The sequence below is a fragment of the Struthio camelus genome, chromosome 3, assembly GCF_040807025.1.
Source record: "Struthio camelus isolate bStrCam1 chromosome 3, bStrCam1.hap1, whole genome shotgun sequence".
Taxonomy (NCBI): Eukaryota; Metazoa; Chordata; class Aves; order Struthioniformes; family Struthionidae; genus Struthio; species Struthio camelus.
The window spans coordinates 133,733,971-133,755,941 of NC_090944.1; the positions used below are offsets into that span (position 1 = coordinate 133,733,971).

At 41.5% G+C, this 21,971-nt stretch overlaps 1 protein-coding gene across 2 annotated transcripts; it reads right to left on the minus strand.

Moving 5' to 3' along the window:
- Window positions 1-10,972: 10,972 nt before the first annotated feature.
- Window positions 10,973-19,870, minus strand: LOC104143438 (prokineticin receptor 2). 2 transcript variants are annotated; one of them, XM_068940400.1, is made up of 3 exons: window positions 19,659-19,870; window positions 17,423-17,788; window positions 10,973-12,695 (listed from the first exon to the last, which is right to left on the minus strand). In XM_068940400.1, exons 2-3 carry the CDS (start codon window positions 17,752-17,754, stop codon window positions 11,999-12,001), a joined length of 1,029 nt encoding a protein of 342 aa, XP_068796501.1. In that variant the 5' UTR covers window positions 17,755-17,788; window positions 19,659-19,870; the 3' UTR covers window positions 10,973-11,998. The 2 variants fall into 2 exon arrangements, with proteins under 2 accessions (XP_068796501.1, XP_009672222.1); XM_009673927.2 differs by lacking the exon at window positions 19,659-19,870 and having other exon boundaries at window positions 11,905-12,695; window positions 17,423-18,040.
- Window positions 19,871-21,971: the final 2,101 nt, after the last annotated feature.

A 21,971-nucleotide genomic window follows, 5' to 3' on the forward strand; every position in this document is an offset into this window, starting at 1 on the left:
AGCCATGCAGTGGGCGGTCATTGAGACAGGCAGTTGTCTGATTAATGTTTTTGCTCCAACCGTGAGGGTGCCAGTAGGGGACAATTTTTACAGCTGCTCTTTGAACAGCCCATTTGTGCATTCTGTCAAGCTGGCCCTTTGAGGATGGTAGGGTGTGTGATATGTCCAGGCTATTCCTTCCTCTCTAGGTCAATTTTGAACATCATTCCCTGTAAAATGAGCACCCTGGTCACTTTGGTTTTCTGCTGGGGAACCATATATCCAGATCAAGTCTTCTAGTGCCTTAATAGTGTGAACCTGGGTAGCTGCTGTACAAGAGTGGGTGTGCAATGTATCAGAGCAAGTATCTACAGTGATGAGGACATACCTTTGCCACTGACTCTCTAATAAGGGTCAAATGTAATCAATTTGCACACCTCCCCAGGCTTTTGTCCTCTACGAGTATACCTCTTTTGGGTCTGCAACTGCTGTGGAGTTAAGTGGGAACAAGGAGGCCAAGGCTCTCTGGCCCCTCTTTGTGCTGCAGGCAGCTTCCACTCTGTGGGTTCTGCTGGCAGGGCAGTGGGTGTCGTGGGTGCCTCGCTGCGCTCTCCGAGCTGCACACCGCACATCCTCACCCCAAAGGTCTCTGTGTGCTGCTCCAGCTTCCACTGCAGTCACCATTTTCCTTGAGAGGAATTTCCTCTCGGTCTTCAGAGAAGCTTTTGGCACATATTTCACAGTATTTCCTTCTTGTCTTTGGCAGTGTCTCCTGCTCTGCTTTTGAGGAATTTCTGCTGTGTCTTCAGAGGAGCTTTTGGCACAGATTCGGCAGAATTTCCTGCTTGTCTTTAGTGCCATCTCACTCTCAAATTCATAGTGGACAAAGCTACGATGGTAAGGGCAGAAACTCTGTGAAACCTGTGAGAAAACCTCCTTGGAAGATACAGTGGAAATTCCTCGAAAACGTAGCAGGAGACACCATGAAAGACGAGCAGAAAATACTGTGGCATCTGCCTGAAAAGGTCCTCTGAATATAGAGCAAAAATTCCTTGAAAGCAGAATGGGAGGTGCTGCCAAAGACAAGAGGGAAATTCTGTGAAATCAGCATGAAAAGCTCCTCTAAAGACACAGTGGAAATGCCTCAGTAGCAGAGTGGGAGTCCCCATCAAAGACAAATGGGAAATGCTGCAAAATCAGCAAAAAAAGCTTCTCCGAAGACACAGCAGAAATTCCTCGAAAGCAGAGTGAGAGGTGTCGCTATGGATGAGTGCGAAATTCTGTGGAATCAGTGCAAAGAGCATCTCTGAAGACAGAATGGAAATTACTCGAGAGCAGAGTGGCAGATGCTGACAAAGACAAGTGGGAAATTGCTTGAAATTGGCACAGAAAACTCCTCCGTAGACACACTGGAAATGCCTTGAAAGCAAAGCAGGAGGTGCCACCAAAGACAAGTGGGAAATTCTGTGGAATCTGGCCAAAAAGCTCCTCTGAAAACACAGCGGAAATACCTCAAAAGCAGAGGGGCGGATGTCGACAAAGAAAAGGGGCAATTCTGCAAAATTAGCATGAAAACTTCCTAAGGAGACACAGCAGAAATTCCTTGAAAGCAGAGTGAGAGGTGCCGCCGAGGACAAGCAGGAAATTCTAAAAAATCAGCATGAAAAGTTCCTCCACAGGCACAGTGGAAAATCCTTGAAAGCAGAGCAGGACACACTGCCAAAGATAAGCGGGAAATGCTGGGAAGTTGGCACAAAAACTTCCTCTGAAGACAAAGCAGGAATTCCTTCAAAGCAAAGTGGGAGATGCTGCCAATGACAAGTGGGAAATCCCACAAAATCAGTTTAAAAAGCTCCTCTGAATATATAGCAAAAATTCATCCAAACCAGAGCATGAGACATCGCCAAAGAAAAGCGGGAAATGCTACATAACGTGTGTGAAAAGCTCCTCCGAAGACACAGCGGCCTTGAAAGCGAGAGGGACACGCTGCTAAAGATGAGTGGGACATTCTATGGAAGCTGCGTGAAAAGCTCCTCTAAAGACGCATTAAAAATGCCTCGAAAGCAGAGCATGAGACACCAGCAAAGACGAGAGGGAAATTCTGCAGAATTGGTGCAAAAAACTCCTCTGGCAACACAGTGGAATTGCTCAAAAGCAGAGCAGGAGGAGCTGTGAAAGACAAGCGGGAAATTCTGTGGAATCATCACAAAGAGCTTCTCTGAAGACACATTGGAAATTCCTCAGAAGCAGAGCGGGAGACACTGCCAAAGACAAGCAGGAAATTGCTCGAAATCTGAGCCAAAGCTCCTCTGAAGACACATTAGAAATGCTGCAGAAGCTGAGAGCGAGACACTGCCAAAGACAAGCAGGAAATTCTGTGGAATCTGTGGGAAAAGCACCTCCAAAGACACAGCGGTAATTACTGGAAACCAGAGCAGGACACACTGCAGAAGACAAATGGGATATTCCACAATTTGTGAGTGAAAAGTTTCTCCGAAGACACAGCGGAAATTCCTGGGAACTAGAGCGAGAGATGCCGCCAAAGACAAGCAGGAAATTCCGCAAAATCGGCACAAAATGCTCCTCTGAAGACATAGCAAGAATTCGTCCAAACCAGAGCAGTAGACACTGCAAAAGAAAAATAAGAGATGCTACATAACGGTTGCAAAAGCTACTGCGAAGACACAGCGGGGATGCCTTGAAAGCAGCGCGTGAGATGCTGCCAAATATGAGCAGGAAAATTCTGTGGAATCTGCATGAAAAGCTCCCCCGAAGACACAGCGGAAATACCTGGAAAGCAGAGCAAGAGGTGCAGCCAAAGACAAGTGGGAAATTGCTTGAAATCTGTGCAAAAAGCTCCTTGGAAGACACAGTAGTAATTGCTCGAAAACAGAGTGGGAAATGCTACCAAAGACAAGTGGGAAATTCTGCAGAATGTATGCAAAAAGCTCCTCTGAAGACACAGCAGAAATTTCCAGAAAGAAGAGCAGGACACATTGCCAAAGAAAAGTGGGGGGTTCCACAACTTCTATGTGAAAAGCTTCTCCAAAGAGACAGCAGAAATGCCTTGGAAGCAGAGTGTGAGGTGCTGCCAAAGACACACGTGAAATTCTGTGGAATCTGTGCAAAACGCTCCTCTGAAGACACAGCGGAAATTCCTAGAAACCAGAGTGGGACATGGGGCCAAAACTAGAATTCTACATAACATGCATGAAAAGCTCCTCTGAAGATACAGCGGAAATTCCTGGAAAGGAGAGCAGGACACGCCGTCAAAGACAAGTGAGAAATTCTGCAGGTTCGTCTTCAAAAGCTCCTCTGAGGATGCAGCAGAAATGCCTGAAAAGCAGAGTGGGAGGAGCTGCGAAAGACAAATGGGAAATGTCATGAAATCTGCACCAAAAGCTCCTCTGAAAAAGCAGCAGAAATGCCTCGAAAGCAGAGCAAGAGACACTACCAAAGCAAAGTGGGAAATTCTGTGGGACTTGCACAAAAATGTGCTCCCAAGACACAGTGGAAATTCCGGTAAACCAGAGCGGGAAATGCCACCAAAGACAAGCAGGAAGTTCAGCAAAATTAGCGTGATATGCTCCCCTGAAGACATAGCAAGAATTAATCCAAACAAGGATGGGAGATGCCGCCTAACTAAATCAGGAAATGCTGCCTAACATGTGTGAAAAGCTTCTCTGAAGACACAGCAGAAATTCCTTGAATGCAGAGCGGGAGGCGCCACCACAGACAAGTGAGAAATTCAGCATAATCTGTGCAAAAAGCTCCTCCAAAGACACAGTGGAAATTCCTCGAACGCAGTGCGGGATATGCCACCAAAGACAAGCTCAACTTTCCACAGAATCTGCAAGAGAAACTTATCCGAAGACAGTTGAAATTTGTGGAAAGCCGACAAAGACAAGTGGGAAATTCCACGATTTCTGTGTGAAAAGCTCGTCTGAAGGCACAGTGGAAATTCCTGGAAAGTGGAGCAGGAGGCACCACCAAAGATGAAGTGGAAATGCTGCAGGATTAGCACAAAAAGCTCCTCTGAAGACACAGCGGAAATTCCTCAAATGCAGAGCATGAAGTGCCACCAAAGCCAAGCAGGAAATTCCACAAAATCGACGCGATAAACTCCTCTGAAGACATAGCAAGAATTTGTCCAAACCAGAGCGTGAGACACCACCAAAGAAAAGTGGGAAATGCTACATAATGTGCAGGAAATTCCAAGATTTGTGTGTGAAAAACTCCTCCAAATAGGCAGCGGAAATTCTTGGAAGGCAGAGTGTGAGGCACTGCCAAAGGCAAGTGGGAAATTCTGCATAACGTGCATGAAAAGCTCCTACGAAGACAGAAAAATTCCTGGAAATCAGAGAGGGAGATTCCACCAAACATGAGCAGGAAATTCTACGTAATCTGCGTGAAAAGCTCCTTTGAAGACACAGCAGAAATTCCTGGAAAGCAGAGCAGGAAGCATCGCCAAAAACAAATGGCAAATTCTGCAGAATCTGTGCAAAAAGCTCCTCCAAAGATGCAGCAGAAATTCCTGGAAAGCAGAGTGGAAGACAATGTGAAATACAAGTAGGAAATGCCGTGAAATCTGCGTGAATAGCTCCTCTGAGGACACAGCAGAAATATCTCAGAAGCACAGCGGGAGATGCCACCAAAGACAAGCGGGAAATTTTGTGGAATCTATGTGAAAAGCTACTGTGAAGACACAACGGAAATTCCTGGAAAGCAGAGTGGGAGGCGTGGCCAAAGACAAGCCGGAAATTCTGCAGAACCTGTGAGAAAAGCTCCTCCGAAGACACAGTCGAAAATTCTGCAAAGCAGAGTGGGACATGCCACCAAAGGTGAGTGGGAAATTCCACGATTTCTATGTGTAAGGCTCCGAACAAACAGCGGAAATCCTTGCAAGCAGAGTGGGAGATATCACCAAAGACAAGTAAGAAATGCCACCACCAAATCCGCATGAGAAGCTCCTCCAAAGTCACAGTGGTAATTCCTCAAAAGCAGAGCAGGAGATGCTTCCGAAAACAAGCCAGAAATTCCACAATTTTTCTACAAAAATCTCCTCAAAAGACACAGTGGTAATTCCTCGGAAGCAGAGTGGGAGACACCACCAGAGATGAGTGAGAAATGGCATGAAATCTGCATGAAAAGCTCCTCTGAAGACACAGTGGAAATTCTTTGAAAGCAGAGCATGAGGCCCAGAGAAAGACAAGCAGGAAATTCTGTGGAAACTGCACAAAAAGCTCCTCCAAAGACACAGTGGAATTTCCCAGAAAGCAGAGCGGAAGACACGGCCAAAGACAAGCAGGGAATTCTACATAATGTACACTAAAAGCTCCTCTACAGACATAGTGGAAATTCCTGGAAAGCAGGGAGGGACATGCTGCCAAATACAAGAAGGAAATTCTGTGGAATTTGCATGAAAAGCTCCTCTACAGACACAGTGGAAATTCCTCGAAAGTGGGACACACCGCCAAATATGAGTGGGAAATTCCACAGTTTCGATGTGAAAAGCTCCTCCAAAAATACAGCAGAAATTTCTGGGAAGCAGAGCGGGAGATGCCACCAAAGACAAGCAGGAAATTCTACATAATGTGCTTGAAAAGCTCCTCCAAGGACTCAGCGGAAATTCCTGGAAAGCAGAGCAGGACACGCTGCTGAAGACGAGCGGGAAATTCTGGGGAATCAGACTGAAAAGCTGCTCCGAAAACACAGCAGAAATTCCTCCAACACAGAGGGGAACACATTGCTAAAGACAAGGGGGAAATGCTGCGAAGTCTGGGCGAAAAGCTCTTCCAAAGACACAGTGGAAATTCCTGGAAAGCAGAGTGAGAGACACCTGCAAAAGAAGCAGGAAATTCTGCAAAATCAGCATGAAAAGCTCTGCCAAAGACACAGTGGAAATGCCTTGACAGCAGAGTGGGACAAGCTGCGAAAGACGAGCAGGAAATTCTGTGGAATCTGCGCAAAAAATTCCTTCACAGACACATCGGAAATTCCTTGAAAGCAGAAAAGGAGGTGCCGCCAAAACAAGCAGGAAATTCTATGGAATCTGCACAAAAAGCTCCTCTGCAGACACGGCAGAAATTCCTGGAAAGCAGAGCGGGATACAAAATTAAAATGCTTTCTCAATTTTTAATTGTGTCCCACTGTAAAAATGTAAATAAATGCAAATTTCAACTTTAGAAATGGTAAAGAATTTAAAAAATATCTTTTTTTAAAGAATGAGTATTGAGAACAGCAGTTTCAGATTTCAAAGTTATAAAATATTTTTAAAGAAATCATTTTAATACTGATGAATATTTAAAGAGTAGGAAATTTACTCCGTTCAAAACAGTAAAAAATCAAAAAAACTCATCTTTTTAAGCATTATTTTCAAATGGATTTAAACTTCGGACCCTCAGAACTCTGAGGCTTGTAAGGGCTCATACTGAGCTCCACAAGCCCGTACGGGCCCATGCTGGGCTCTACAGGCTCATACAGGCCTGTATCAGGGTCTATGGAGCTGTACAGGCCAGTGCCAGGCTCTACAAGCCTGTATTGGCCCATGCCGAGCTTTACAAGCACATAGTGATCTGTGCCAGACTCTACCGGCTTGTACAGGCCTATGCTGGGCTCTGAGGGCTCATATGGGCCTGTGCTGGGCTCTACAAGCTTGTATGGGCCCACACACTATGGACTTCTGAAGGGCCTATGCTGGTCTCTACAGGCTTATATTGGCCCATTCCAGGCTCTACAGGCTCGTACGGGCCTGCACTGAGTTTCTTGACATCAACATGAAAATTCTTTGAAAGCAGGGTTGGAAATCCCTCAAAAACAAAGTGGGAAATACTTCCACATAAACAGTGGGATTTCTGTGACAGCAACGGGGTTGTTTTCTCAAAAGCACAGAGAATATTTCTTTGAAAGCAAAGGGGGAAATCTGCAGATATCAAAACCAAAACTTCATCAAAAAAGGGAAAATTTCTCAAAAGCAAAATTGGACATTGCTCGAAAACAAAGGGGGAAAATCCTTGATATCAACACGAAAATTCCATCTTAAAAATCCAGTGAAAATTCCTCAAAAATGAAGGGTAAAATTCCTCAAAAGAAAGAGAAGAAATTCCTTGAAAACAAAGGGGAGAATTCTTCAAAAACAAAGTAGAATTTCCTTGAAAGCAACGAGTATATTTCCTCAAAAGCGGCACCGAAATTTCCTGGAATGAATGGGGACATTTTCTTGAAAGCAAAGATTTAAATTCCTCAAAAGGAAATTCCTTGATGTCAGCACAAAAATTCCATCTAAGAAATAGTCAAAATTGCATGAAAACAAAAGGAGAAATCTGCCATCTCCCCAAGGAGGAAATTGTTCCACAAGAGTGGAATTTCCATGAAAGCAACTGTGAATAAAGCAATGGTGAGAATCCTGGAAAGCAAGTTTGAAATTCCTTGAAAAGAAGGGGGAATTCATTGAAACAAGATGAACATTTTCTTGAAAGCCAAAAGGTAAGTTCCTTGAAAGAAAAATGGAAAATTCCTCAGAAGCAAAGAAGGAATTTCCTGAAGTGGAATGAAGGAATAGCCTTGAAAACAAAAGGGAAGCTTCCTCAAAAGAAGTATCAGAAATTCCTTGAAAGGAGAGGGAGAAATTCCTCAATGTCATCATCAAAATTCCACCTAAAAAAAAAAAACGGTGAAAATTCCTCGAAAGCAAACGGGAAATTCCTTGAGAACAAAGGGGCAAATTCTTCCACAGCAACCATGAATTTCCTCAAAAGGAAAAAGGCAGATTCCTTGAAGGCAAAGGGGGAAACTCCACGACATCAACATGAGAATTCCGTCTAAAAGGCAGTGAATATTCCTTGAAAGCAACAGAGAAATTTTCTTGAAAGAATCTTTGGAAATTCCTCAAATGGAACAAAGGGAATTAATATCCCCTGAAAGCAAAGGGGGTGTTTCCTGGAAAACAAGAAGGAGATTACCTTGAAAGCAACACTGAAAATTTCTTGGAAGCAATGTCATAGATTCCTTTAAAGAAAAGGGGAGGAGAAGAATTCTTCAAAATAAGTGATGACGTTTCCTCAAAAGAAACAGCGAAATATCCCCCCCCCAATGGCAAAGAGGTAAATTTCTTCAGAATCAATGTTAATATTCCCTCCAAAGAAAAAGGGGATTTTTTTCAAAGTCAATAATGATATCTCCTCAAGAGATGAAGAATTTTCTATAAAGCAAGGGTGAAATATCTTGGAAAGTCACTGAGGATTTTCCTAAAAAGCATGAGGAGAAATTCCTCAAGAGCTAGGCAGACATGTCAATGAATGCAAAGGGGGAATTTCCTTGAAAGCAATACTTTGATTTCCTAGAAGGTTCTGGGTAAAATTCATGGAAAATTGTGATGGAATTTCCTAGAAAGAGGGGGGGTGGCTTTCCTCCAAAGCAAGAGGGGGAATTTCCCTGAAAGGAACAATGACATTTCCCTGAAAGCAAGGAGAAATTTCCTCAAAAGCAATAGTGATATTTCCTTGATGAAAAGAGGTTCTTTTTACAAAGCAATGGGGAAAAATTTCTGTGAAGCCAGGGAAAATTTCCAAGAAAGCATGGGGGAAATATTCTCAACAGCAATGGGGAAAATTCCTTGCAAACAAGTAGTTGGGGAATTTTCTAGAAAGCAATGCTTAGAAATTTGCCATGTTGCTTCCTGGAATTTTCCCATATTTCTTTCTGGGAATTTTCTCCCATTGCTCTCTAGGAATTCCCACATACAGCTTCACAGGAAGTTTCCTGTATTGCTTTCTAAGCAATTTCTTCCAATTTCTTTCCAGGAATTCCTCTTGCTTTCTAGGAAATGTCCACTACTGTTTTCTATGAAGCATTTTCCATTTTGGAATTTCCTTTTTGAGATTTTTCACCTTTGCTTTCTGGGTGAATTTCTCTCCATTGCTTTCTTGTAATTTATTGCACTGTGTTTTGGATTGTTTCCCCCAGCACTTTCTAGGAATTTGCCCTAATTTTTACAAAATCCTCACTCCTCAACCTTTCCTAGGATTCTCTGCTGTTTACTAAGAATTCTGCAATTGAGAAGCTTCCCCTGAGTTTCCCCCACTTCTTTTGAAGGATTCCTCTCTTGCTGCCTGGGCATTTCATGTAGGTTTGTTGATATTGTCCCTGTGCTGCCTAGGGACAGGGACAGGTGCTAGGGGCTTTCCGGGAATGCTGACTGAGGTTTCTTTCCGGGAATGCTGACTGAGGTTTCTACCTGCATCCTCTCTATGGGGAGGAAAGCCTTGGTGCTGGAGAGTGTTTTATGTGGATCTCCAGCCTGTAGAGTGCTTGTAGGTATTCCACATGGAGGCAGCAAAGCAGCATGGAGGTGAGGTGAGACATCCTTGCCTGTGCGTAGCTTCTCTGCCATGTGTTTAAATTCTCTCTAGAGATGACAGAGCCTCAGTGAGGTGAGGCGAAGTTTTTTTCTCTGCCTGTAGGCTTCCTGTGTGTAGATATTGCATGTCAAGAGGGAAAAGCCTGGGGTGGGTGTGTTGAAGCAAGAAGGCTTTTCTGCCTGCTTGTGAAATATGCAGTCTCCTACGTATTTCGCGCATAGTCAGAAAATCCTTGGCTAGTGTGGCAATGTGTGTAGGGGTTTCTTTCTTTGTATGCAGAATTTCTGTTCTGTATATATATTCTACATCCAGAAAGAAAAGCTGCAGCCAGAGGAGGTGAGGTGCAGTGGATATTCTCTGTATGTGTATAGCGTAGTTAATGTATGTTATTCAGACAGAAAAGCTTCAGCCAATTTAAGTGATGTGAGTTAATTTTTTTGTCTGTATAGGGAATATATACTAGATATATATATTCTATATACACACAGAAAAGCTTCAGTGAAATGTGGCAGCTTTTCTATGTCTGTATGGAGAACACGCACGGTTTGTGAATACTGCTATATAGACATGGAAGGCTAGGTCAGTAAAGAACAGAGTTTTTTGTTTGCTTGTATATGGAATTTATATGTGATTGGAATGTATTCTATCTATATATTTTCTGCATACAGATGGAGCAGCCACAACCATATGGCACTAAGTGAGGCTTCTTTGTCTGGAAATGGTGTGTCTGCATGTCTTCTGTGAACATAGAGAAAAGCCAGGTAAACATGTAGAAAAGCCTGGCCAGAAAAGGCTAGAAGAAGCAAGACAAGGCTAGACTTCTCCATATATAATATGCATACGATACATATACCATATGTAGACAGTATGTAGATAGTGTATATTCTATATACAGATGGAAAAACCTCTATGAGGTGAGGCAGTCTTTTCTCGTGTCTTACCAGTTGCTGTGATTTCCTCTTGTGGAGTAACAGAGCACTCAAAATGATTTCTAGGAAAGTGATTAGAATTTGAGAGCAACTTTTCCTCCTGATTTTGGCCTGGAATTTTATTGTTTGGAGGGAGGGAGGGAGGTTTATAGCTCAGCCTGATGTGGATGCCCAGGTATGCAGAATTCTAGATCACTTGGTTCTGTTTCACCAAGAAGAGTCTAGGAAGGACAGGTGCAGCGAATATCAGGACACTCTTATAACAGATAATATGACTAGCTAATGCCCAATAATTACTACTGGTTTCAAAAGGTAAATATGGGCATGTAGACCATGGAGACCATGAGATTTCAGGAGAATTTACAAAGCTAAGCTTCTTGATGACGTAATACTGCAGCTCTCTGGTCATTAAGATTTCTTTGACAGATAGGGAAACAAATGGATTTAGTACTTTTCAATCTTCAAAAATATAATTGTAAAGAATGATTTCAGTATTTGTTTTGCCTAAGAGAGCAAAGGTTTGAGGCCCTCTCCAACACTTATTCTTGAAGAGCAGCTAACATCAAGAGGATCTGAGCACATTCATGGATTTGAATATCCTTTTGCCATTAAATTTAATTGGTCGGGTTTCTTTTTCTATCAGGAGTGGGATAATTCATGTTAGGGAAAAATGCAAAAAATAATTCAGACTGCTGCTACTGAGTTCCCATGTTTACTATTTTATTAGCTGGGCCTTCTGCTCAGTTTATAGTCACAAATAGACAAATTATTTACAAAAGCCATTTACTCCAAAAGTAGGTGTACCACATACTAAAACAGGAAGTATTTGTCATCACAATAGAAAAGCCTTGATTTTAATACACCAAAATCCATGAAATTTTATGTGTAGCTTAAATGAGAATATATTACTGCTACTGTCACCTGTTTTGTCATGATTATCAGTCAAGAAACACTCATCCTAGAGTTGTACAAAATCAGAATAGTAAAAGTAGCACTGAAGGAGGCAATGCAGAAGTCATCTTTGTTGCTTCATATTTAAACAGTTGATGAGCTAGTCAACTCAACTAGTGACAGACTTGCTGAAAGCTAGTCTCCACTGCTTGAAGAAGGGCATCGTCTTAAGATCTCTATATTGTTTTGGTCCTGCTTGTACTTTCTTTCAAAGATATACACAGATCTGATAAGATGTCCAGGCTTGGTACAAAAGGGTGAATTTTTCTCACTGACTGACTATTACCTTATAGGGATACCACCGAAAAACATGGGACAAGTCCTATGATGAAGTGCTCAGCGATACAAGGTGGCAGAAGCTGGCCATAGGGTGCCACGATAAACTCAAAGAGGGCAAAGAAATTTCTCTTAAGAACAGAAGAAACAGAGAGGTTGTTGGCATCATTGGTAGGACTAACAACCAGCCATTCCATCTTTGTAATAAGCTGTAATGTGTTTACAGACTTTTTTCTCCTTAAAACTTAAATAGCTCTAAACCAAATATCTACATCCCCATTTCACAGATGGGCAAACTGCGGCACAGCATCAGTCTGATTTATGGGATTATACAGCAGTCTAGGAGAAGAGCTCTGGTGGAAATCCATAATTTGCTGCTTATCTAGGGTTCTAACCATAAGTAGGAATTTCCATAGAACAAGGGAGGAGTTTCTGAGGCAGCATTTACTTATTTCCTCTTCCCCACACCCCTCTAAAATATATGAAATTAGAACTGCATAAGCCTTATTTCAGTTTTATGCAGTCTACCTCTTCTGTGACTGGCATTGCACTTGTTCTGAGGTCTAAATCTGTGCTAGTTTTGTTTCCCTTATATGTTGATCTCCACCTGAGAAACATGATCTTCTTGAAATACTTCATTGTGTTATTTTTTACAGTTACAAAACACATCGTGTTTATCATGCTGTTACTCATAGCAATGCATTCAACTATGTAAAAAGCTGTAAGATAATGCTTCTCTTTCACAAAGATTGTGGGAAAAAAGTCACGGACAATTGTGAAACCATAGAAAGGTGCCCAGCAGAGAACATAGGCAGTTAGGATGCACATAAGTACCATTACGGTTTTTCTTCTGCATCGAAGCCGCTTTCTGATCTGTTCCGTCTGAAATCCTGGCACAGTTTTAAACCAAAGCTCTCGAGAGATCCTGGCATAACATAAGGTCATTGTAATCACAGGCGCAACAAATTCAATGCCAAAGATGAAGAGGAAGTAGGATTTGTAATACATCTGCTGGTCAACTGGCCAAATTTGGCCACAGAAAAATTTCTCCTGTTTTTTTACTATGAATAATACAGTTTCAGTAGCAAAGTATGCAGATGGGATAGCTACAAGTATGGAGACGATCCAGATCAAGGCAATTAAGAAGGTTGCTGTTTGATAATTCATGCGTGGTTTTAGTGGGTGTACAATGGCCAGGTACCTAGAAGAGAGAAATCCATTCAAAATTAAGTCTGAAAACAATATGAATCAGATACACTTCAAAATACAGTGGGCAGAATTAGGATTAGGCAGGAGGGAATTGCTGTGATTCTTAAAGGCAGAGCCTAACAAATTAATTTAAGAGAGAAAGTTAAGAACAATGTAGTCCAAAGAAGCAGCCTACAGCCGAGTTCATAAATCTAGACAGAAGCTCCAGAGTGAGTGGTTGAAGTGTCTGTTAAGATAAAGCATACTCAGCAATTTGAAAATCCAAATGTACTTTAGGGTGCCTGAGGATGATTTTAAGAACTCAGTCTTAAACTCCTGCCTGTTATTAGAACAAAACCAAAACTTAAAAAGCCTAATTTTGTATCACAATTTTTTTCTTTTTAATGCAGATCACATGCTTGGGAGTTAGGGGTAGACTGAGTGGAAGAGGAGAAAGAGAACATTTCTAATACCGACAAAGAGAATATTTCTAATACCGACAAATATGTTTTCAGTAGCTAGCACAGTAGGCAGATGATGTAGTATCCAGGACATGCTGTGATAGAGCATCTAGAAATTCTTAGGTAGACAGCACATATTCAGGTGAGAGTTTGAAACATACAGCAATACACACCTAGTTAGGTGCAGGTAGAAGATAAACATGTAGAAGGAGGAGAATATATTTTCTCTAGGCAGAGAAATATTTGAATATGTTGCTTTTACCTAGAGGTTGAACGGGCATAACAGTGTTTCCATTATCTTCCTTTTTATTCCATGAGCTGAAAAGAGCTGAAGCAGAGGTTAATAAACGCTTACAGCCAAGCATGTTTTCAAGTTACCAACAAAGGACTACAATATTCATTTCTTGCTTATGCAAATTTTTGTTCAATCCGCTTGATGTGACTATTGCTAATTTATTTTATATAAGCTATCTAGAGTATTATGTCACCCTGTACATCTTGAGTGTAGCTGTTTGCACTTGTTATTAGTGACTGCAGTGTATGCACTGTAGTGTTTCAGAGAAAAAGTATGGAGAAATGGAAGGGCATTACTTGCAAGATCAATCAATTGCTCTTTCTTCACCTAAAAAGGAATTAGTCTGGGATGGCTTACCTGTTTGTTTGTGAAGCTGTAGATGTGAGAAGAGCTTATTTTTAAGTACAGTCTGTCCAGAAAGATTAGGGCATTTCTGCTAAGAGTAGGTTTTGATCAGAAACACTCCAGAGTGCTCAGCACTATCGTGTTTGACATGAACGGTTGTTTCAAACAGTGGAATTTCTCATGCATTCAGACACTTTTCTGTCTGTACATATTTTATATGTAGACAGCATATAGAGAGTATATTCACACTCTAAAATGAAATGGAAAGTCAGTGGAGCTTTTCATAAGCCAGGTCTTAGAATCACAAAAACTGTTCATCGCTCTTAGACGCGCAGGCTAGATGTTAAAGGACTGTAGAATTATTCAACCTCACTGTGAAACTGATAAATGAATGTTTTTAGATTGCATCCTGTGAAAACAAGATTATGGGATCATGTATGTGTGTGCATTCATAAGTATGCCTATCAGCTTGGCAGAACATTTGATTGCCTGGGGTAAGTCTCTACAGTAGAGTCAGAAGTGTGCTCCAAGAGGGTATCTGAAACACACCAATTGCCCGTGGGCATTCAGTCAATGGTACTGGGCTAAAGCTAAAACCCCCAAAATGTTTACAGCAAGGCCTTCAGCATGAACTTGTGCTCTACAGATCCTCTCCTCTCACCCACATTGTTTACTAGTATAGATGTGGCCTTAAATATTCAAAATTCCTAAATGTTTCATGCAAATAGCCAGGAAGAGGACAGGGTGCCCTACCTGACAAAAAATGTGATAATATGGGCTGCACACAGGTAAGAGCCCTTTAACATGACCTAAATATGGGAAAAGTTTCAGTAGGAGCTCATTCCTTTTTAGAGATCAAAGTCAACTACCCACATGACACAACCCAGTAGGAAGTGCAGCTGGGTTGCCAGCCTTCATGGCACATTTGATTGTTAACTGAGTGAGGCTCCTCTCTCTCTACCAAGTCAAAATACGACAAACAAAAGGCAGTGCGGCACATCTCGTTAGCTGTGACTGAAGAGTGCTTGGTAGACGAAGCTATCAGTGCAGATGTGGTAACTCCTGCTGCTGCGGTGTCGTTTTGCAGTTGTTGTGTACCAGGAGTGTCTCCAAGCATGTACTAAAAAACGTGGGCTGCTCAGATTTGCACTTATGCCCCAAGAGACCTGGTCAGGACAAAGAGAGATCATGAAGCCACTCTGTACCTTAGTTATGCTTGTTCATTGTTTGTCTACGACAAGGGGCTGAGAGAAAGACCAGAGAAAACATGGCAGTCCCACACAATCTAGGGATAGTCTTTTGCTGAGTGGATTTGCCTATGACCACTTAGGCTAGCTTGAGGGTAGCATTGCCTAAGGGGTGTGATGGAAAATTTACATCCTCCTGCACTTTATATTATGTGCAATCTTTTCTTGTCTGACAAACCCTGGGGATGGAGAAATGTACTTCCAGGATTTTATTGCAAAAATAGCATGCAGCACAGGTATGATGGCCTGCACACTCTGTCCGGTGATCTTATTCTGCAATAGTAATTTTGTTAAACAACCATACCTTAAAAGTACCTGTACCTTGCACATAGAACTACATGTTTATGCACATTCTCCAATGAACAGAATTCCCGCGTGTTGCTGTTGAACTGTTGCAAATTTTGTTTTTTGGTTTACTGCAGGAATCTTAATTGTTGCAGGTAAAAAAGGAAAAAAAAACTTATATACCCCCAAAAAACCCCAAACACATGACCTTGTAAAGATAGCAAATAAACCTGAAGAGAGCCTCCCTTAAACAATAACAAACTTCTGTGATTAATCATTTCCAGGGTCATTTTTAAAGATGCAGAGGGAGATATACTAGAAAATCCATGATTTCCTAGCAAGCATAAGGACTCAATGACCACTGTTACTTCATCAACCTGGGATGCAGTAGAAGAGCTTTCCAAAAACATTTTTTGAAGTTGAAAAAATTAGTAATAGAAAGTAGTAATGTATACATGATTGTGTTTAGAAGCTAAAGGCTGACTCCTTGGATGCTGTTCAAAGGTTGTTTTTCTGGAGACTGGTTAAGGATTTGTCTTTCCCCTCTAATCAGGCAAAACATCTCTGAACTTCTCCAGAATTTTTCCAGACTTTGGTTGTCATTAATAAAAGCTGAAACAACGCTGCACAGCTGTATCTCTAGAAACATTAGCAGGGCTAAACTGACTCTGAGCTGTCTTTTGGACCAGTTTCCAAAAAATGAGTGACACAGAGTATAGCATAAAAAGGCAGAGGAGAGAAACTGAACAAAAAAAAAAAAGGAGGAAGAAACAAAAATGCTAATACAATGAACTGTAAAAATTTCTTGAAAGAAATCATATAGTATTTATAAGCAGAGGACATACAGAGGTGTATATGGTGTTCATACAAAAAAGGTGACTTGTCAGGATGATCTTTCTGTAAACAGTTTACTCTGTGGGTCTTTTTGTGGGTCAGCTGTGTGAAACTTATGTCAGCTTGAAGCTGGTCCTCAGCTTCTGGGTTCCTCAGAGTCCGTGGCGCACAAGACTGAGAACATGAGTCATAAGAAAGAATATAGTTAAATATGTTGTTAAAATTCCTTGAGTGAGAGACAGTCATAGAAATATCTCAGGACTGCAGTATGAAGCAAGTAGTGTAGTAGCTGCGTGTCAGTATGTTCTGTTCACTCTTATATAGGCTGTAGGAAAACCTCTGTTAAACTAGGATGGTGTATCATTTTCCAGAAGATGCAAGCATCACTGTTGCATCATTAATATGGGGGCTACAAATGACCTTTGAGTCTTCCCTGGCATGCTGTCCTCAGAAAGACATATAAAAGAATAAGTGTTTTTACAACTTTTAAGTGTTTAAGAGAGTGCGGGCACGTTCACTGAGCATCCACTTCTGAGTTGGAGCATGCAGCTAAGACCTCAACGCTATCAAATAGTTAATTTAATGATGGTTGGATTTTCTCAGAAGGGCTAGACAGAGAATAAGAACATTATTTTGCAAGCTAGATTTAAATCTTATATTTTATTCTCTGTCACTTCAAAACAAAAACTGGGAAAAATACCTTAGAGAGTGAAAGAAATATCCAGTAAGGCAGGAACCCTGTTAGGAAACTCACCAGTCAAGTATTGTTTTCATCAGTCAGCTGTTTCGCTCTCTGAAGAATATTTATTCCACTGTTTAAACAAAAGGTGAGACTGAGAAAGAAAAACTCTGTAGCCCAGTGGTAAGGGCTCCCTAGAGACATTTGGAACAGGATTATGTAACACTAATTAACAACCTCATCTCTGGACTAGTGACAATTCTTGATATATTGCTCTTTCTGTTCTTTCCCCTATTTGATAAATCCCATCCTACACTTGAATCAGGTATAGCTTTATGAAAAAAGATTAGTTTTTAATAAATCAACATTTTATTTCACCTGAAAAGTTTAATCAATAAATTTCTACTGAGTTTTCTCCAGGATTCTCCTGACCTCACATGATTAAATTGTTATGAAACAAGATACCCCGATCTGCAGAATACCTACCATGACATCAGCAGATTGTACAGAACAGCTGAGCCTATTGAAAAGCTAGAAACCTGGGTGGCCAGTCTCAAAAGCTCTGGCCATCTGCAGTCATAGCCCCCTGCTTACCTGTCGACAGCTATAGCCAAAAGAGCATTGGTAGAAACATAGAGGGAAACAGTCCGTAGGTAATTGACTGAGGCACAGAGGACATGGCCGTGCTCCCAGGACAGCTGTCGCACCACGTAGTAGTCCATCTCAAAGGGGCAGCACACAATGGCCACAATGAAGTCAGAGATCGCCAGGTTGGCAATCAGCAGGTTGGTGAGGTTCCGTAGCTTCTTGTAGCGGGCGAGAGCAGCAATGAAAATAAAGTTGCCAATGCCACAGACCAGCATGATGCCAACGAGAGCCACCCCAATCACAATCTTGGCTGCAAAGAAGGTGCGTGTTTTGGTCATGTCATCTTCATTGTCCAGTGGCAGGTCATAATCACTGTAATTGAAATTGAAAGGGATGGTGAAGTTTATGAAAGAGGTGAAATCCCCTTTGTGGAGATCATAGATTGCAGCAAAGTTGAGTTTGACTGTAGCATTTGGGTTATGTTCATCTTGCCCCATGGCGATATCTGTCTTCTTTTGACACAGGTGTCTTAGCTGGCCTTGGCTTTCGTGTTAGTATTACCCAGGATAGCAGAGTAGGACGATGGCAGGCAGAAAAGCTCATCAAAAGTTTGTTTTCTGAGTAATGAGTTACCTTGTCTTTGTTCCAAAGAGACTGTAGAACATCAGCCTCATTTTTCTTCTTCTAAGTAAACAAAAAGAGGAAAAAATTTCCTGAGAGGAAAATACAGCAAAAATACTGTGTTTGAGGGAAAGCAATGTCTACATTATTCCTTCACCTGCCCCCAACTCTATTGCCACATGCTTTAGTGTGAACAGCAGGAAGAAGTGTGCTGTAGAAGGATGCTTCGGTTATCATGAAATCCCTGGAATTCCACTCGCGCAATACACTAGTAGTTACACCTGGCAGTTTTATTTACCCAAGCTGAAATTTTGTTTTTGGTGCAGAGTGAAATGACAATATGGAAGGAGTGTAAAATCCAGCCAGCCTTCAAGCTGACCATGCTGTCATACCTGTGCAAGGTGCAGAAACTAAAAGAAGATGACATCTCATTTTGCTGAAAACTATCTGATGTGCCTTTTGGACAAAGTTTTTGCTTTACAGTAGATGTCTCAAACAGGCAAAAATTTAAAAAAAAGAGAGAGAAAAAAAAGGAGAACTGAAATCCTGGCTTCTAAATACATTTCTTAAATAAGAGTTGCCAAGACCCCTGAAAACAGCACAGCCAGCACTTTCCTTTTTGGCAACCATTAATTGAGTGTGAGGACCAAATTTTCAGCCAATACAATCTATTATTGCTTCTCTCAAGCCAATGGAGCCCTGCCAATTTGCTTGGACAGGATTTTGTCGCTTGTAGAGCTTTTCTGTGAAGACAAATCTGCTGTTCACAGTGAGGGTGCTTCCACAAGCAAGTTCTTGAGGTGGAAAGGGAAATATTCCTTAAGCAAGACAAAATGCCTTGATTTTTTAGAAGAAGGGGAGAAGCAGGCTCCCCTCTTTGTGCTGCCAGTTGTACTAAACATATTACATATAGATATGTTTTCCACACTGAGAAGAAAAATCTAATCCATTCCCCTAATTTTGTCTCTATGCTCTATCAAAATGCTGACAGCAATGTCTTCTTGCATCTTCCTACTTCACACTGGGGAATTCTCACACCCTCGGCTACTTAGAGCTACAGACTCCGAGCTATTAGGACAGCCCCAACCCATCTCAGGCGGGAATCTGGGGGAGTTACTGCTTCATTGCATTAAAGCAGTAGTTCTTCATAATGTCAAATGCCATCAAGCAATGTCCGTCATAGCTACAAAGGACAATCCGCAGAACACAGCTGTCATCCTCCTTCCTTCCCTGGAACCACCCTCAGCCCCTGGTATACCAACACTTCATAAATTTCCAAGAGAAACTCTCCTGTACAACTTTTGTTTCCATATTGCTATTCAAACACAGAGTTACAGAGTGACAGAGTAACAGAAAGACAAGCCTGAAACTGAATAATAGTACAAACAATTCACTGCTTTTTAAGGCATTTCCACAGCTGCCTGGAAATGTGAATGTTCATTTAAGAAAGGAACCAAACAAATATTTGGATGCAAAATCTGTGTGTTGGAACCACACTCTTCCCAAAGCAAGGAACAATATCTGTTTCAAATGGGCTTTCCTGCAAAATAGCAGATCTTTAATATAAATAAAGGCAACACACAAACCCGCAAACTGACATAACGCCACCAGCTAACTGTACCTGCCATTGCCCTCATCTTCTTTTAGGTCTCTGGCACTCTGGGGATAGTCTCCAGGTTTCTTCCTTGTGAAAGTGCTGCTGTCATAGGAGCACAGAAAAGATCGCTAAAAAAGCAGCAGCCGAAGGACTTAGCTTAGATCATTTCTCTCCCAAGCAATTTTGCCCTGCAGGTCAGGGGGGATGACGGCTCTGCTGTCTGTCTGCATGCATCTAAAGCCTTTTCTCAGTGGGAGGCACCTTGAAGCTTGTCCATGCATTTCTAATTTTAAAGAGGCAGTGCAATACAGAGACAATACAGCACAGCCCCTTTTTTCCTGCGTTAGACCCCCAGGAATGCACTGAATCCATGGAGCAGCTTTGTTACTCTGAGGCATGGAAGGTATAAAACCCTGGTCTGTGCTTGCTCTTTGAGTTGTATCTATACTGGGCAGTAGTCATTTATACCTGGTGTGAAATAAAAGCCGCGCAGTGGAGGGGTGGGGGAGGAAGGAGGAACTGCTCTCAGAGGGACCTAAGTGAATCTCTTCCCAGCTACTGTCCTTAGGACTGCTTCTGTGGCAAACAGTACAGATGTTAGCTTGGAGCTCCGAGGACACGGAACAGCTCCTGCACGAGGAGCATTGAACTGCCCTCCATTTCCCTGCTAAAAGCATTGAATAGCCGTAAATCAGAAAACCTCTGACGGCTTCCCTTGCCCTCTAAGAGAATAACTCAGAGAAGAGTAGTAGCAGACTCCTTAAGGACTACGTAATTCCTTAACGTAGTGCTGCCTCCTTATTGCTCTTGAAGTGCTCACACCCTGGTGAACAGGTTTCTTGTGAAAGGGAGATGTGTCTGGAAACATGCTTCCCAGTCCTTGAGAAGGAGAGGAAACACAGAGCAGATCTTATTTCCTCTTCAGTACATTTAGTAATATTTACATTAGCCGACCTTTTCCAGGGCATGTAGTTGGGACATGTGAGCCCCAGTGGAAGAGACTGTAGGAGGCCATAGAATACATGGTAATGGAGAACGTAGCAGGTCTGTGAGGAGTCTAAAATACGTGATCTATGATGCACACTCACAAGACTCAGTTTCTGTGAGCTAGTGGATTACTAGTGGAAAGAAGGAGAGAAAGAAAGAAATGAGCCACTAAATATGATGGCTCTTCCAGAAAACTTGTGCAAGTCTAGAGAGCCTGAGCTATATGGAACTAGCAGACCATGTTAAGAATTTCAAGTTAAATATTTCACTTGGCTTTATTTTTAACATTCAGTGTAGCAGGTGAAAAGTCATTAAGAGATTTTTAATAGCCTGAAAAGATCCAAACCAATGAACCATGAAGAAATTAGGTATGATCCACTTGTTGAATTTGGCCACAAAAAGTGTTAGCATCTGAGAAAATACAGGTAGAGACAAAGTGAACTGACAATGTGCGTCAGAACTGGACCTAAAAATCCCTAAAATAGGCCGTGTAAACCTTAAAGTTTCACTAACACTTACCCTAGGAACAGAGCTAAGGGTTATGTCCTTTCATTTCAAAAGATAAAATTCATCAGCTATTACCAAATTTTAGTTAATTACTTAATAAATTGTACTCTGAGCTCGGTAATTAATCCTAGGGGACTTACATAAACTTTGTTTAAAGTATAGCTGGATTTGGTATTTTGTCTTAGAAGTTTTGCAGAGGTAACTAGTATAAATCAAACGGTGAAATGTGACAGGAACTCAATAAAACAATAGCACCAGAAATATTGGTGATTTTCTAGAAAAACAATCAAAAAGTAGTAGCATATGTGGGTTACAATTATTAGCATATCTCTGTTCTGTAGTTCAGATACATAGCCTCCAAAGAGCTTATAACATAAATCCTTAATGCAGCAAGTATTTAGGTTAAACGCATGAATGCCATCCACTATGGTGAGATATAAATGGGATTGAAAAAAAATTCCTTCAAGATCACTGTTAAACCCTGTCTCCACCTAAGTCAATGACAGACCTCCTAATGGGAATCAGTATTTTAACCAGGCATTTGGCTCAAGTGCTTCACTAAATCTAGGAATGTTAATAGTAGTAATGTTCAGGAGGACTTTAAACTTACATAAAGTGTTAGCTGCATTTTTATAATATGTGAAAACATGCCTAGTGGTACTAGAGGTAAGTGATAGTGATTTTTGGATGGAGTCTGCCAACATGTTGCAAATATGTTCCCACCATGTTCTGCTATTCCAGTGGTGACTTGGTCCTGGAAAAGTCCAGAGAAGAAGAGAATAGAGAGATGTTTGACTGGATTAATGGGCTGTGTAATAATGTTACTTTTCTCTTACTATGTTT

Excerpts from the sequence above, each read along its gene's own strand:
- LOC104143438 (XM_009673927.2), bottom strand. The coding sequence starts at position 17,913 with ATGGGGCAAGATGAACATAACCCAAATGCTACAGTCAAACTCAACTTT. Across the intron at positions 12,696-17,422 it reads TTGGCTATAGCTGTCGACAG|GTACCTGGCCATTGTACACC; the intron begins GTAAGCAGGGGG and ends TCTCTCTTCTAG.